The sequence below is a fragment of the Falco peregrinus genome, chromosome 3 (assembly GCF_023634155.1).
Source record: "Falco peregrinus isolate bFalPer1 chromosome 3, bFalPer1.pri, whole genome shotgun sequence".
Taxonomy (NCBI): domain Eukaryota; kingdom Metazoa; phylum Chordata; class Aves; order Falconiformes; family Falconidae; genus Falco; species Falco peregrinus.
Window position 1 is genome coordinate 76694047 of NC_073723.1, and position 13026 is coordinate 76707072.

Genomic DNA, 13026 nt, shown 5'->3' on the forward strand with positions numbered 1-13026 from the left:
CTATGTGGTAGCACTGCAGAGAGATTTAATTAACTTCCCAAGTAGCATATTTCTAGAGTGAAAGTAAACAAGAAGAAATCAAAGCATTTTTCCAAGGGGAAGTCAAGTTATGCGTTCAAGGGACAGGTAGATTTGCAGTGCTGCCCTTACTAATTCTTTACGTGGTGTCATTGTTTGCAATGGGAAGTGTGCATCACATTCCCAAGACCTGTGTGTGTTATCACATTGGTGGTAACGGAGTTTGATTAATACTAAAGCTATGGATAACTTATCTTTGTTCTCTTGAACCACAATTGCCTATATTCCTCTCATATTCATATGTTTTTATGTATCAATAATCCTTGTCTACTGTAAAGACTAATGGATACCACAATTAAAGATATTATTGAAGAAGGGTATTGGGTCACATGGCTAGAATGAAATTACTGTTCCTTGAAGAACAGTAGTGATTTATTTTAACAAAATTAGAAAGATTTTAAAAAAATCTTGCTAGCAATTCCTTGAAGTTGTGTCGTGGAAACATCTTATGCTACATACCTCTTGATAAGCAAGGCTGCCCCAGCAATGTTTCTTCAAAGAGTTATAATAATAAAAAGATTATATATTTTAAAGCTTTTTGTATACTGAGTAAATAAGCCCAAACACTGTATGAATTCAGTAGTTAAGTATCTGTCATGATTTTTGCCTTGCTTGTCATCGTTAACAGAACGATAGATCCACCCACGAGTCACTAGCACCATGACAAACCATGTTATGCCAGGATGACAACTTTTCTCATCTAAATGAAAAAATAAGTCAAGAAAATGTCACTGTTCCCAGGCTGAAGTCTTCTGACAAAACAAAGCTAATGACACCACAACAGTCTTTCTCAACAGATGCCTTTTACTATAACTTTGATTTGAGAAACATGCTTTGAACACAGGATATTCTCCAAGGCATTAATCATGAATAGAGATCGCAGGACTGATTCTGTTCTCTGCTTTCCAAGTCTGGATATATGGAGTTAATTTGATGGTATCTCCATTTGAGAATCAAACCATTTTGAACTGAACTAGTGGCACAGAATATGTTTGCTAACTTAAGAATTTGTGCACTATAATGATGTAGGATTTCTTCTGCGTATACAGCACATTTTTGTCAGAGTATCTTGTGCCCCACGCATGAGAAAAAAAAAAAAAACAAACCACCACCACTGAATGCTGTTTGAACTGCTTTTAGCAAAGCTAAACACTACTTAGGTTGAATTATTTCAGCCTGGAGTAAGTTCTAACAGAAGGCTTGGGGTTTTAAGCTGCTGAGATGGTGAAATGAAAGGTGCTTGGTATGTCACACAGTTAAATTCAGAGGTGTCAGTAGACAGGCTGACAGAAGACTGATGATGTCAGAGGACAAGAGACAGAAGACAAGCTGAACTATACCAGAAAATATTTGCTACATATATTGGGCTATTATCATATACAAGGAGAATTTATGTTAAAAGTAATAAAACCAGAGATTAAGCCGGCTAGAAAAGCTAGGTTGAATGTTTACGTTGATGCCTCAGGCAGATAAAGCATGAGCTCACAGTTAGGAAAGTGATTAGTTTGGTTTGAGATGGTCAACACTTCTATTCCTGCCCGTTTAAGCTGAGCTGTTGCTGTGCGCATAGCTGAGCCTGAGCTCCCTGCAAGGAGTGTCCTGTCATGTATGGTGGGGCGCTCTCAGTCTCCGACACGGTTATTTTGCAGAAAAGGAGCAAGAGCATGGAGAGATTAATGCAGCCTGTGCAAGGTTGTTCTGGAAAACCGTGGTGGAAATAAGATGTGCCAGGTTTCATGCTATCTTTCTGACCATTTGACTGTCCTTTCTCTCAGTCCTGACCCAGAATGTTCATTTGTTGTCCTAGAAATAACTGGCAGTAGCTATACCTGCTCAGCTAACCTTACCGGCTGTTGTTGTTGCTTTTTCAAATCAACATAAAGCATTTTCAGATCCCTGCAGTGTGCTTCCATGGTTTCTTATCTGTGTTAAGAGGATCTCCGTGATGTTCTTCCATTGTTTCTTAGTTGCACTATGAAACCTTGACAATCCGTATCTCTTCTTTGCAGTGCCATCCTGCCAGTGTATGCATATGTCTCCTTCCAGGGCACATATAGACATGTGGTTCTGTTCTCTTTGCACATCTTTTTTATTCCTTCACATAATCTTTTCATGCCAGTTTGTCATAAAGTGTTGTATTTCTGCCCACTCATTATTTAGTGGACAGTAAATAAATGGCATAACACAGAACAGCACGGCACGTGGAAAAAGTACACCAGGGACTTGGTAGACTGGGTGGTTGTACGTGGAAGACTCAAAGAAGTATTCCAGCTTAATCCCTGCCCTATCAGATGTTATTTCTTACTGGGAGGCTGATTCTTCAAGCACTTCTGTGCCAAAATCCCACATACAGTCAGTTCTGTAATGAGGACTTGCAGTTTCAAATCCTTGGACGACAAGGGTTTCTTTAGCTAACTGAAGAGGTGCCCCAGGCCCCTCTTCAGTCTCTGCAGAGGCTCTTGTAAATGATGGTTCTGTCAAGACACTGAATGACACTTGGCTGCAGGCCTGTGATTAGCACTGCTGACGCGGATGAACCTGTTCACAGGTTTAAAATTAAGCACGTGCACTGGCATTAACAGGATCAGGAGCTGAACTGACACTCTGTGCTTGTGTTGTGTGCACTGTCTCTCAATACCAAGGGAAGCCCGTTTCTGCTTCTACCGGTTTTCTTTCAGCTGAAATCACAAGGCTGAAAAATCCTAAATGTGCATGGGAATGCCAGAAGCTACAGTAAGTTGTTAATAATTTAGAGAAGTAATTTACCTCCAACTGATTAGTACTTTGAAACATTGTATTTTGTTGACCACAACTTTAAAATGTTTGGGTTTTGTTCTTCTCCTATGTCTTCTCTCCTGCTGAATTGGTAAGGTGGACAAGATGGCCAGTCTCTACAACATACATGTCCGCACAGGTTGCTTCTGTAACACAGGAGCCTGCCAGATGCATCTGGGTATAAGCGATGAAGACATCCAAAGGAACCTGCAGGTTAGTTTCCGAATGAGATTACATGATGTACTGCCCATGGAAAATACCTAGATTCAGTGACCCAGGAGACATCTTCTGACTATCAGGTTTGAAGGGGTGAGGAAAATCTGGCTCTGCATCAAAAAATCCCCAAGTAGTTAAAAGCTCAAGTGTATCATGTCCTGTAGTTTTCGGGCTCTGCAACTTTAAGAATGAAGGTAAATTTGATTTGTTTTTTCTGACTTTTCAACTCAATTGCCATGTTAAAGAACTAAATTAACTGAAATTCAGTTCATTGAAATGGGGTGTTGAAACAAAATCATTTGATGGACCCAAAGCAGAATGTGTTGCTTGTTTTTATTTCATTGGAAAATATGAAATTGTGGCTTCTTGTTGTGATTTGGAATTACATGAAATCCAGGCTTCCTGCAGAACAGAAGTTCCTGGACAATTCATCTCATGTTGTTCCTTAAGTATCCTTAATTGTGCTTAATAATGTTCAAGTATTATAGACCTATTGCTGTTGGATGTTACAGTTTAAAAGGCATACACAAATTGGACAAGAAACAATAAATGAGAACACACAGTGAATCTCAGAGAGTAAAGTAAATTTAGGTGACACCTGCCTAAATTACTGCTCTGTTAGACTGTTAGAACACGAGTGTAAAGACTGTTTTCTAGATGACTAATGTTTTCCATAAATTGTCGTTAGAAGATGTATAGCAGGATGTATTACAGTGAAGCAGGGGGAGGCTTCACGTCTGCATATTTGTCAGAGTTTGAAACTACAGTAAATTAATACAGAGCAATCCAAAGTTTTGTTAAAGGTATTCTTCAAAAGATAAAAAATTGTCTGTATGATATTGTAGCTCCCTTATAATTTCAAAGAGACATTTAGATAACTTTTGCAAACACATTTACATGCAAGACTGATAGCATAAGTTCTTAAATGGGGAGAGATCTTTAATACCTTCCTTGGCAAAACGGTGCTTTGATTTACCAAGGAAGCTGTGTCCTCTGAGAAAGGAAAAAAAGATCTACCCTTCTGCTGGAGTGCAAAAAGCCAAATGGCCAGCTGTAATGCTCTTGGATCTCCTTAAAGAAGGAGGATTTTCCTAAGGAGTGGGTGGCCCCTTACATATCTGTGTCATTTAAATGGCAGTAGGTCAAACCCAAACTTACAGAGAGACACTTAATCTGCCAAAAATTGTATTGTAAGGTGGTGCAGTCAAGCAGTCGTTATTTTGGGACATCTCATTCCCATCAGTCCTTTGAGAAGGATCTGGATGAGTCATTGACAACATTAGTGTATAAGGGAAGACATCTTTTACCACATTATTTGCACATACACTTCGGTTTCACCTTTTCTCAGGGCAATGACTGTGTTCTTCCTTCCCTGGAGAGGATTTCCATCTATAAAATGCCTGTGAGGGATGACTTTCTGTCCTCAAGGGTCCCTGGAGAAATGTGGTTAGCTTTTCTAGGATGTTACATAGGAACTTACTTATTTGCACAGTAGAAACCTCTTAGTCAATCAGTTAATACTTTACAGAAAGGTTACAAGTATATTAACAGATGCAACCTAATTTTGCAAATTTTGCATCTGCTTTATTGTCAAGGATAAAAGCTGCATCATACTACATTAAAATATTTACTACTGTATTTAGTAAATATGCTTTGATGTATAGGTTTGGGGTTTTTTTATTTATCCTTGTATAAATGGCATCTGTGTTCATTGAACTGTGACATTTCTTGCTTAAAAAAGCCCTCATGTAAATAAACTATTCACACTTCCATTTTTACGTAAAAGAAATGTGTAAATAAATGAAATTCTGAGGGGAAAATAAAATAGCTGCTGCACTTCCAGGAATAAGGATGCTGATTTAGGACTAAATCTTGTGTCCATTGGTGAGCTAGTGTTAGATGGATGAACAAAAGAGGTCCCTACCTTACCTCTCCAGAGGTGAGTGGCAGCATTCGCTGGCCCAGTTACTGGAGGAGAAACTTCTTTAAGGGAGATTTTTCCAGAGGCTGCTGTATGAAAGACGTGTCAAATAGAGGGGTGTCACCATGGAAGTCACTATTAAGGTATTTGAGGGATTTTTCAACAAAAATGTTCTAAGTGGAAAACTGTTCTTCAAAGGAGGAAGTGCTAGGGGGAAGGCCGTTCCCTCCACCCTGAAAGCAATGTGTTGACTGGCTCAGCCAGACAGATTTGCTGCATTGCCCAATGATGAGGGAAGTGACTTTGGATGCTGGAGCTCTAGATTAAAGTCTCTGCTTTGGTAATATCCCAGACCAGTTCTGAGCTCCGTGGCTGTCCATTGACCTGTTTAACACACACCATGAATAAGCCACTAATGATATAAAATGGAACTGTTCTGACAGAGAATATAAAGAAAACTTCCCCAGAGAAGTCACAGTTTGTTCACTTATTTGAATGTAATATCCTAGTTTAAATCCTGGTGAACTATGCAGATGAGACTGGAATATACCTGGAGGCTACCCTAGCTAATAGACCATCCTGGGACCTACAACCCTTTTGTGATTCGTAATATGGTTTTGAGAAGTCTCTTGCCTTAGGGTAGACTAGGACATCTCAAACAATCTTCATCCCCACTTGACCAAGTAATAAGACAGTTGGGGGTTTTTTTCTCCATTTTCTCTTTCTATTCATGAGTTAACCTTGTATTTTTGAAAACAGTTTTTCAGGTTAGAATTAAAAGACTCAAGAGACTATGTAAGATTAGAAGGAGATAAAGCGAAGTCTGTCATAATAGCTCTTCGGTTTTCTTCCTATTTGAAACTAGGCTGGCCATGTCTGTGGAGATGATATAGACATAGTTGATGGACGTCCCACGGGTTCTGTGAGAATATCCTTTGGCTACATGTCTTCTTTTGAAGATGCACAGAGTTTTTTGAAATTCATCATAGCCACCAGACTTTCAAAATCAGACACTGAGATTCCTTTCCAGTCCTCTGTTACAAAGCTGAAAACAGAGTCTGTCCCAGCTGAGCACCCTTCCATTAACAATGCAGGTAAATTGTCGGCAGTACCACACACCTTGGTCAGAGAACTTGGGAATAATTTGTCTGTGACAAAGACGGCTGTCAGTGGGCACCCACCGGAGGCTGAGGCAGAAAGCATAAGGGCAGCTGTTTCTGAGACTGCAGTACCAACATGTAGAAGAGGTGGCAAGCCCATCAGTGTCACCAGGATTTACCTCTACCCAATCAAGTCCTGCTCTGCATTTGAGGTATGTGCTTTGAATCATTCTTATATATTTATATATATATATATATATAGTGTTTTTATATATATATATAGTGTTTATCCTTACCCCTGTTGGACATGTCATCCGGGAATAGCGTGTGTTAGAGATATTAGAAAGCAGTACCCGTTCTTCCTTTTCTCCAGTTTCTGGGATCAAGTCCTGCATGCTAAGGTACTTTGAAGGATCTTCAATTAGGCTGAAGTCACAGGATGCAAATGTATCTTCTGCTCTCCCCTCCCCCCCAACAGACAAATCTGCACATAATGTGCAGTCTGTAAGAAAATAGTTGGATTTGCAAAACTTGAGTAAAATATAATCAAGTAATTAGTATGCTTTTACAGAATGACATGTGATGGACTTGTAGGCATTGATGGGTAGGCAGCAATTGAGAAATAACTTGATTAACATGTTATAATTGAGAGAAGGCTGATTTACATTACAAAGAAATGTTATCATTAAAAATACATTTGCAACAGAAATATGACATTTAAGTGTTACAGCACTATTTGAAAGTTCACTCTTTGAAGATTTTAATTGCTTTTTTACCAAGTTAATAATATCATCACCTTAGCTGTGACTTTTTTTTAAATAATGCATGATGAAGTAGGTGTATGGTCCACACATGACCTAGAATGTGACTCTGCTTAATACCATACTGGGAAGTGATTTAATGAATGTCAATAACTGTGTAACTTTCCCTATGAAAACTTACTGATGTAGGTCACTGTCTCACATCTAAGTGAAAATTGGGGTCAAACCCAGTGGCAAATCACCTGCATTTAAAATATGGCTTCTCAGCTGATTTGACCATGATTTATTATTTTTTCCTTAATGCAAAAAGAGGCTGGGGAATTAAGGCAAACACTATTAAATGATCAACAAAACATTTGTATTTTTAAATTTGGCTCGGATTATGAAGTCTTTAATACAGAGGCACAATCTTGAGCACTAAATGAGACCTAAAGAAATGATTTCCACCTGTTATTAACCTCCCACTAAATCAAACTGTTTAGAAAATTAAAGTAACCCACATTTCATGTAAAAATCTTTTAACCTTTGTTTAAGTGTTGCAGTTATTATAGCTGTATTACAGAAGCCCATGACAGAAGCTGCTGAAGTACGCTGTAGCGGTATTCAAGCCCCTTTGGGGTTGATTTCTATTTTTAACATGCAGGCTGGTGTTGTGAGATACATACCACAACATTCAGCCCTAGGAAGGCTTTGAAGTGATTGTGCTCAGGAGCAGGTAAGACGTAGCTCAGCATGAAAGAAATCTGATGTTTTCCCACAGTCTGGGCCAGGTTTCTTCTCTTCAAGCTCTGTGAGGGGAAACGTGTGATAAATTCATACAAACCTGGTACTCCTCGGCAAACAGAAGTGCAATTTTTATGGAGGGGGAAAAGCCCCATGCCTCATGCATGCTTCTCATGCCAGGCATGTGTTAATCAGCCCAATGTGAAAGCAGGGTTCATCTTACCTCAACTTGCCCCTGTAAAGTTAGAAACTATTCCGTAAGCAGTGGGAGATGGATACCTGCTAATTCATTTTATCATAAAATAGGCATCTGCAGTAGGAAAAATTAATGGTTCCTGGATATTTCTGTCTCCATTGACTACAAGAGGATTCCAAGGCAACCTGGATTACACAGCTAACACTAGCTGATTTGAAAAGTTTAAAAATAGATACTAACCCAGCAATTACATTATGAGGTTTAGTTTTGCATGCCTAAAGTAATTTCTGAAGTCTGTTATGATATTTTTTGATAACAGAGCATCAGCTGCATTAGGACCCAGTATGCTACGCACTGTCAGAGCCTGTATTGCCAACAAGTAATATACAATTAAATATATACTGTATTTAGTATATGGTGTTGGAAGGGACTGGAAGTTCACTATAAATGGCATTTAGTTCTCCCCCTCTTCTCAAAGAGCATTTTTTGTGCATTTCCACTTGGTTTATAGAAGATACATGAGTACATGTGAAAGAACAGCAGAAGCTGACCTAACAGATACACTGACAAAGGGCTTTCAATGCATAAGGAAAGCGGGCCAGGAGACAAAGTCAAAAGAGTATTTTTATTTTCATCAATTTCTATATTGAAGTAAATCCCCAAAGAAAATGTGTTTGCTTTTGTGATATTCTTCCTGTTCACCAGGCATTCTTCACATATTTCTTCCCAAAAGTTTGAGAGGCACTTTTACATGTCTGCATGTCTACATGTACTGTTGTACATTTATAACCAGCCTGTGAAAGATCAGTCAGTCTCACTGTTTGCCTATAGAAGGGGTAAAAATGGCAACTTACAGCCACCCATTTGTAGTGAGCTTTAAAATTCAGTTAATCCCATTCTGAATCAGACAGTGGCTTGGTCTCTTCCCAATGGGTAAGAGTAGAATAGCAAGCTATCGTTGCCAGAACCCACACCATCGCTAACTGCAGAGTGCACCAACCTCCACAGATCTATGTGTGTCATTACTGCAACATCAGCCTGTATCACCTTGAAACAGGGAAATAACCCATCCCACCTGCACTGGAGTTTGAAGTGAGACAGGCTAGAGGAGCTTTGCCATGATTGAGTGGAATCAAATCCTGAAAATAATTTTGCCTCATAAATTAATGATTATACCAGCATCTCTAGGTTTTTATCGTGAAAAGACTGAGTCCTATAGAAAATTATTCCTTTGACATTCTGTTAGTGGTTCTTATCCTACCAACTTCACATTAAACATTGTATTACCTCCTTACTTCAGTAAACTCATAAACTTCTAATGTCATAATCATGTAGCTTGTAGTTTTCTTGGTCTTCAGTTAGAATCCAAGAATTGAAATTCAGTTTTATGTTTTAAATCTAAAATACTTTTAGATACTTTGTAGTTGTTGGAAATTTAGAAAACTGTTTTCCCAATTAAGAATTTGATTTCCACTTTTGTCAATTGTAGGGTAGCTCTAAGCTAGCTTATGTGAAAAGGTGAAAGTGGTTTAGATACTGGACAGCAATAAATTCACTTCACTTGTGATACTTGGATACTTGAGATCAGAATCTCATAGATTTTAAGTTCAAGTGCAGGCCTCCAGCTGGTATGGGAGGTCAGACCTTTAGCATGTGTAGTAAATAGGCTTTATTTTAAGTAGACGATCACTTATGTTTGCCTAAAATAATATGTGCTGTGGAAAATTCCAGCAAACTGTGTGTGCAGGACTCGGCCAGTCTGCCAGTGAAATCTGCCTGCTGACTTACTGGTTGCAGGATAGATGACTTGATTAGGGGCAGGAGGACAAACTCTGTGAGGATGTGAGTACAGACAGACTCACAGCTCTTTGATCTCTTTAGAGTCACATCACCTCCTCCTCTCCTAAACTCTGATTTCTCTGTTCTTACTCTAAGTGTTTCAGTATGGGGGGTGCTTGACCTCCAGAGAAAATGGGAGTGCAGGGTGCTTTGGCAGCTAGGAAGATGAAGCTTGGAATGAAGGTCATCAGCTCGCTGCAGGTCGGTTAGTTCCTACAGCATTTTGCAAAGTGTTCCCGGTCATGGGACAGTCTCATCTCAGTGTTCCATGGGTTTTGTAGTGCAGGAAGTGGAGGGCAGAATATTCTAACTCAGCTTCTTAAATGCACTTTCTTTTCCCTAGGATTAGTTTATTAAAAGGGGAGAAGCAAAGAAGAGAAGTAACCTCTATCCCAGACCACTTTTTTTCTTCTTTTCCAACATAAAAATGTGTTTTAAGCATGCATTTTTAAGCATGAACATCTTTCATGTTGATGAATTTTGCATAATTACATAATGCAATGTGCCCAGTGAAAAAGGTTAGGTCTTTAAACATTAATAACTTTATTATTCTTGCAGTAGATTTCGGGGTATAAAAATTGCATCTCAACACAGAAGACAAATTATCTTTTAATTTAAAATACAATGCAAATTCCTGGTGATCAGTGGATAAATTATACGTAAGACCGCTAACATTTTTAAACTTACATAATTTAAAACCCGTTCAGTGATTCCTTTAGTGTGTTTGAAAATTGTATTAGCCTTCATGATGACCTTACTGTGAACTATGGAGAAATGCAGCCCAAAATGTTTTAAAGAAATTTCTGGGGAAAAAAAAAAAAAAGAAAACCAGAACCATGTTTTTGAAATGCATATTTTTACATTACAAGAAGAAAAATGGACTAAAGCAGATAGGACAATACCATGTACTGGCTGTACTATGCAATGAGCCTTGCATATGACAGGTAGAGAAGACCTTATGCTGGATGATCAGCTCACCTGCCATGCTGGGAATGAAGGTGTATGCTAGCGTCTGTCAGTAAAATATTGGTCTCCCTGCTTTCTTTCTGTCTTCTCCATTGTAATTTGTCTCAGTGGTCAGAGATGGTCAGACAACTTTAGGGAATCAAGTTAGAAGCTGTGTAATGCAGCATTCCTTACTGTGATATATGCTAACCTGATTTACTTTGCAGTAAGCTTCATCGGTTGCTTTACTTCGTGGTACTGGTTGCCTGAATATAGGTAATTTAGTGACATTTGAGTGCCCTGACTGAGCTCCTGCTGCTGATCTACCAGGATACACATCATCTTTGCAGCCCGTGTCCTGTCTCCTAGCCTTGGGCAGACATCGCAGACATAATCCAGGGGGAGCAAACTGAACCACTCGTGTCTCGGATAAAAGCAGAGCAGGCAGACTTTGCTTGAACTGCTCTATTCAGTTGCTTGTAATCATTTAACAGTCCCTTCAGCCTCTTTGAAATAACGGCAGGAAACAGTCTGCACAGGTCACAAGCCTAAGTGCTAAGAATAGAAATGTATATGTTCTTCCATGCTCATCTCCAGTATCAGCATTGGCAACAAACCAGCTCTGACTGTTTCATGATCATCTGTGACTCTCTGTCCAAGGCAGGGTGCACAGTTATTTAGTTGTTGCAGCTTTACTTATTTGGGCTTTAGCAACACGTGCAAGACAGTAAGTTGAAAATTTAAGAGAAAGTAGAGCACTTGACAGTGGACAGGGGACATCCGTGAGAGGACAGGAACTCACAGCAGGGCACATGTATGTACGAGTCTCTTACTACAGTGGCAAATGCCTGGAGGAAGGGGAGGAATGGGCTGAGGACATATAGTCATATGATGCATTTTGGAGTGGAGTGTGGAGTTAGCTGCCATAATGTTAGACCTACCGGAGGTGTTCTGAATGGAAGATGTTGATTATTTCCAAATACCTGCTACCTAGCTAGCTGGGCTTTCCCCACAATGACTATTAGCATGTGAGAATCAGCTGAAGTTCTGATTAAAGGGAGAATGTTTTGTTTTGCTGATAAAACCTCTTGCCTTCAGTGAAGGGTAAGCAAGCACTTAAGCTATCTCCTCAATAAGACTCCTGTCCTGAAGTGGAAGCAAAACAACTGAATGTTACAATAGGGAGCTAGGAGCCTTTGTGCTTTTTTTCTGGTTTTCTTCTCTTTTAGTTTATTCTGCTCTTTATATCTTGCAAATCCTATAAAGATCTGTTGGATCCATGGGAGCATGTATTACCAATTAGTGATCTTCTGTTTTGGAAGGGAGATTTGTTAGCAGGAAATTCTTGCAGTTCTCAGATGATTACCAGCTGTTCAAATGCATTTTGTAATCTAATTATACAGGATAACCAAAAAATACTGGCCTCTCCAAAGAATAATTTCCAGCAAGAACAAAAGTCTGTTCCTGAGCTGATATTGCAGTCTTTGGGCTATGATTCCTCTCCTAAAAAATACAAAGCTTCATATCATTTAGGTGCTGACAGTTTGAGGCATTTGGAGAACATGGTTTCAGCTGACACTGCCAGGCATAAAGTTTTCATTTTTGACTGATTTTTTCATCCATTCTCACTTAAAAATCTGCCAAGTAATATTATACTCAAGCAGGTTGATAAAATATATTTCTTCTCTTTAAAATCTTTCCATGTATTTTCTGTATTCAATACAGTTGATATCACGATGGCCAAATTATTTCTAGTTCATCTTTAATGCTTGAAGTCTTCAGTTCCAGAGTGCCTACCCTCAGCTTTCTCTAGTCAGGCCATCAGTGTCAAGTTATTGCTGCAGGCTCCTATAAAACCTGCAAAAGTTTATAAAAACAGGATATCATGGGTTCTACGAGGTTTTGGATAGAGCACATGCTAAACAAAAATGTGAGTTTTAATTAATCTAACCAGTGCTTCCAGCCATGCTAGACATATCCTTTTCCCAATACCTTTTGCTAAAGTCTTTTACCAGTTAATTCGTGTGAGCTGTGCTAAGATTTTATACAAGAATTCAACAAAGTTCCGCTGTAGTTAACTTTTCTTCGTATTCAACTGTGACTAGAAAGCATACGTGAGCTGAAGCAATAAGTTTAAATGTCCAGCTTTATTTTAAAAGAGTGGTATTAATATTTTAACATTCTGAAGGAGAAAGCAGTTATTAATATCACCCAAAGGCATTACTAAAATTGCTCTGTCTTTTGATTTCAAGATTACCATCTGTGTAGCATCAGTAACAGATGTTCTTTTCACCAGAAAAATGTACATGAAAGCAAGGGCAATATGCTTGTATGGCTATTGGATGTAAAGACTGTTACAGAAGTAATGGAAGAACATACGGCAAAGAAGACAATGTGTTTTGTTGTAAGGAGATCTGGAGAAACTATTATGCTCCTAGCTAAACCAGAAGCCTAAGTGGTGGAGGTTTTCTC

The 13026-nt window shown here is 38.9% G+C and overlaps 1 protein-coding gene across 1 annotated transcript in view; it reads left to right on the top strand.

Moving 5' to 3' along the window:
• The window catches only part of MOCOS (molybdenum cofactor sulfurase), a 232778-nt gene that overhangs the window by 190041 nt on the left and 29711 nt on the right, over positions 1–13026 (top strand). Inside the window, exons 7-8 of the mRNA XM_055799822.1 lie at positions 2950–3066; positions 5856–6302. Coding sequence (XP_055655797.1) covers positions 2950–3066; positions 5856–6302 — 564 coding nt within the window. The remainder of the gene's footprint in view (positions 1–2949; positions 3067–5855; positions 6303–13026) is intronic.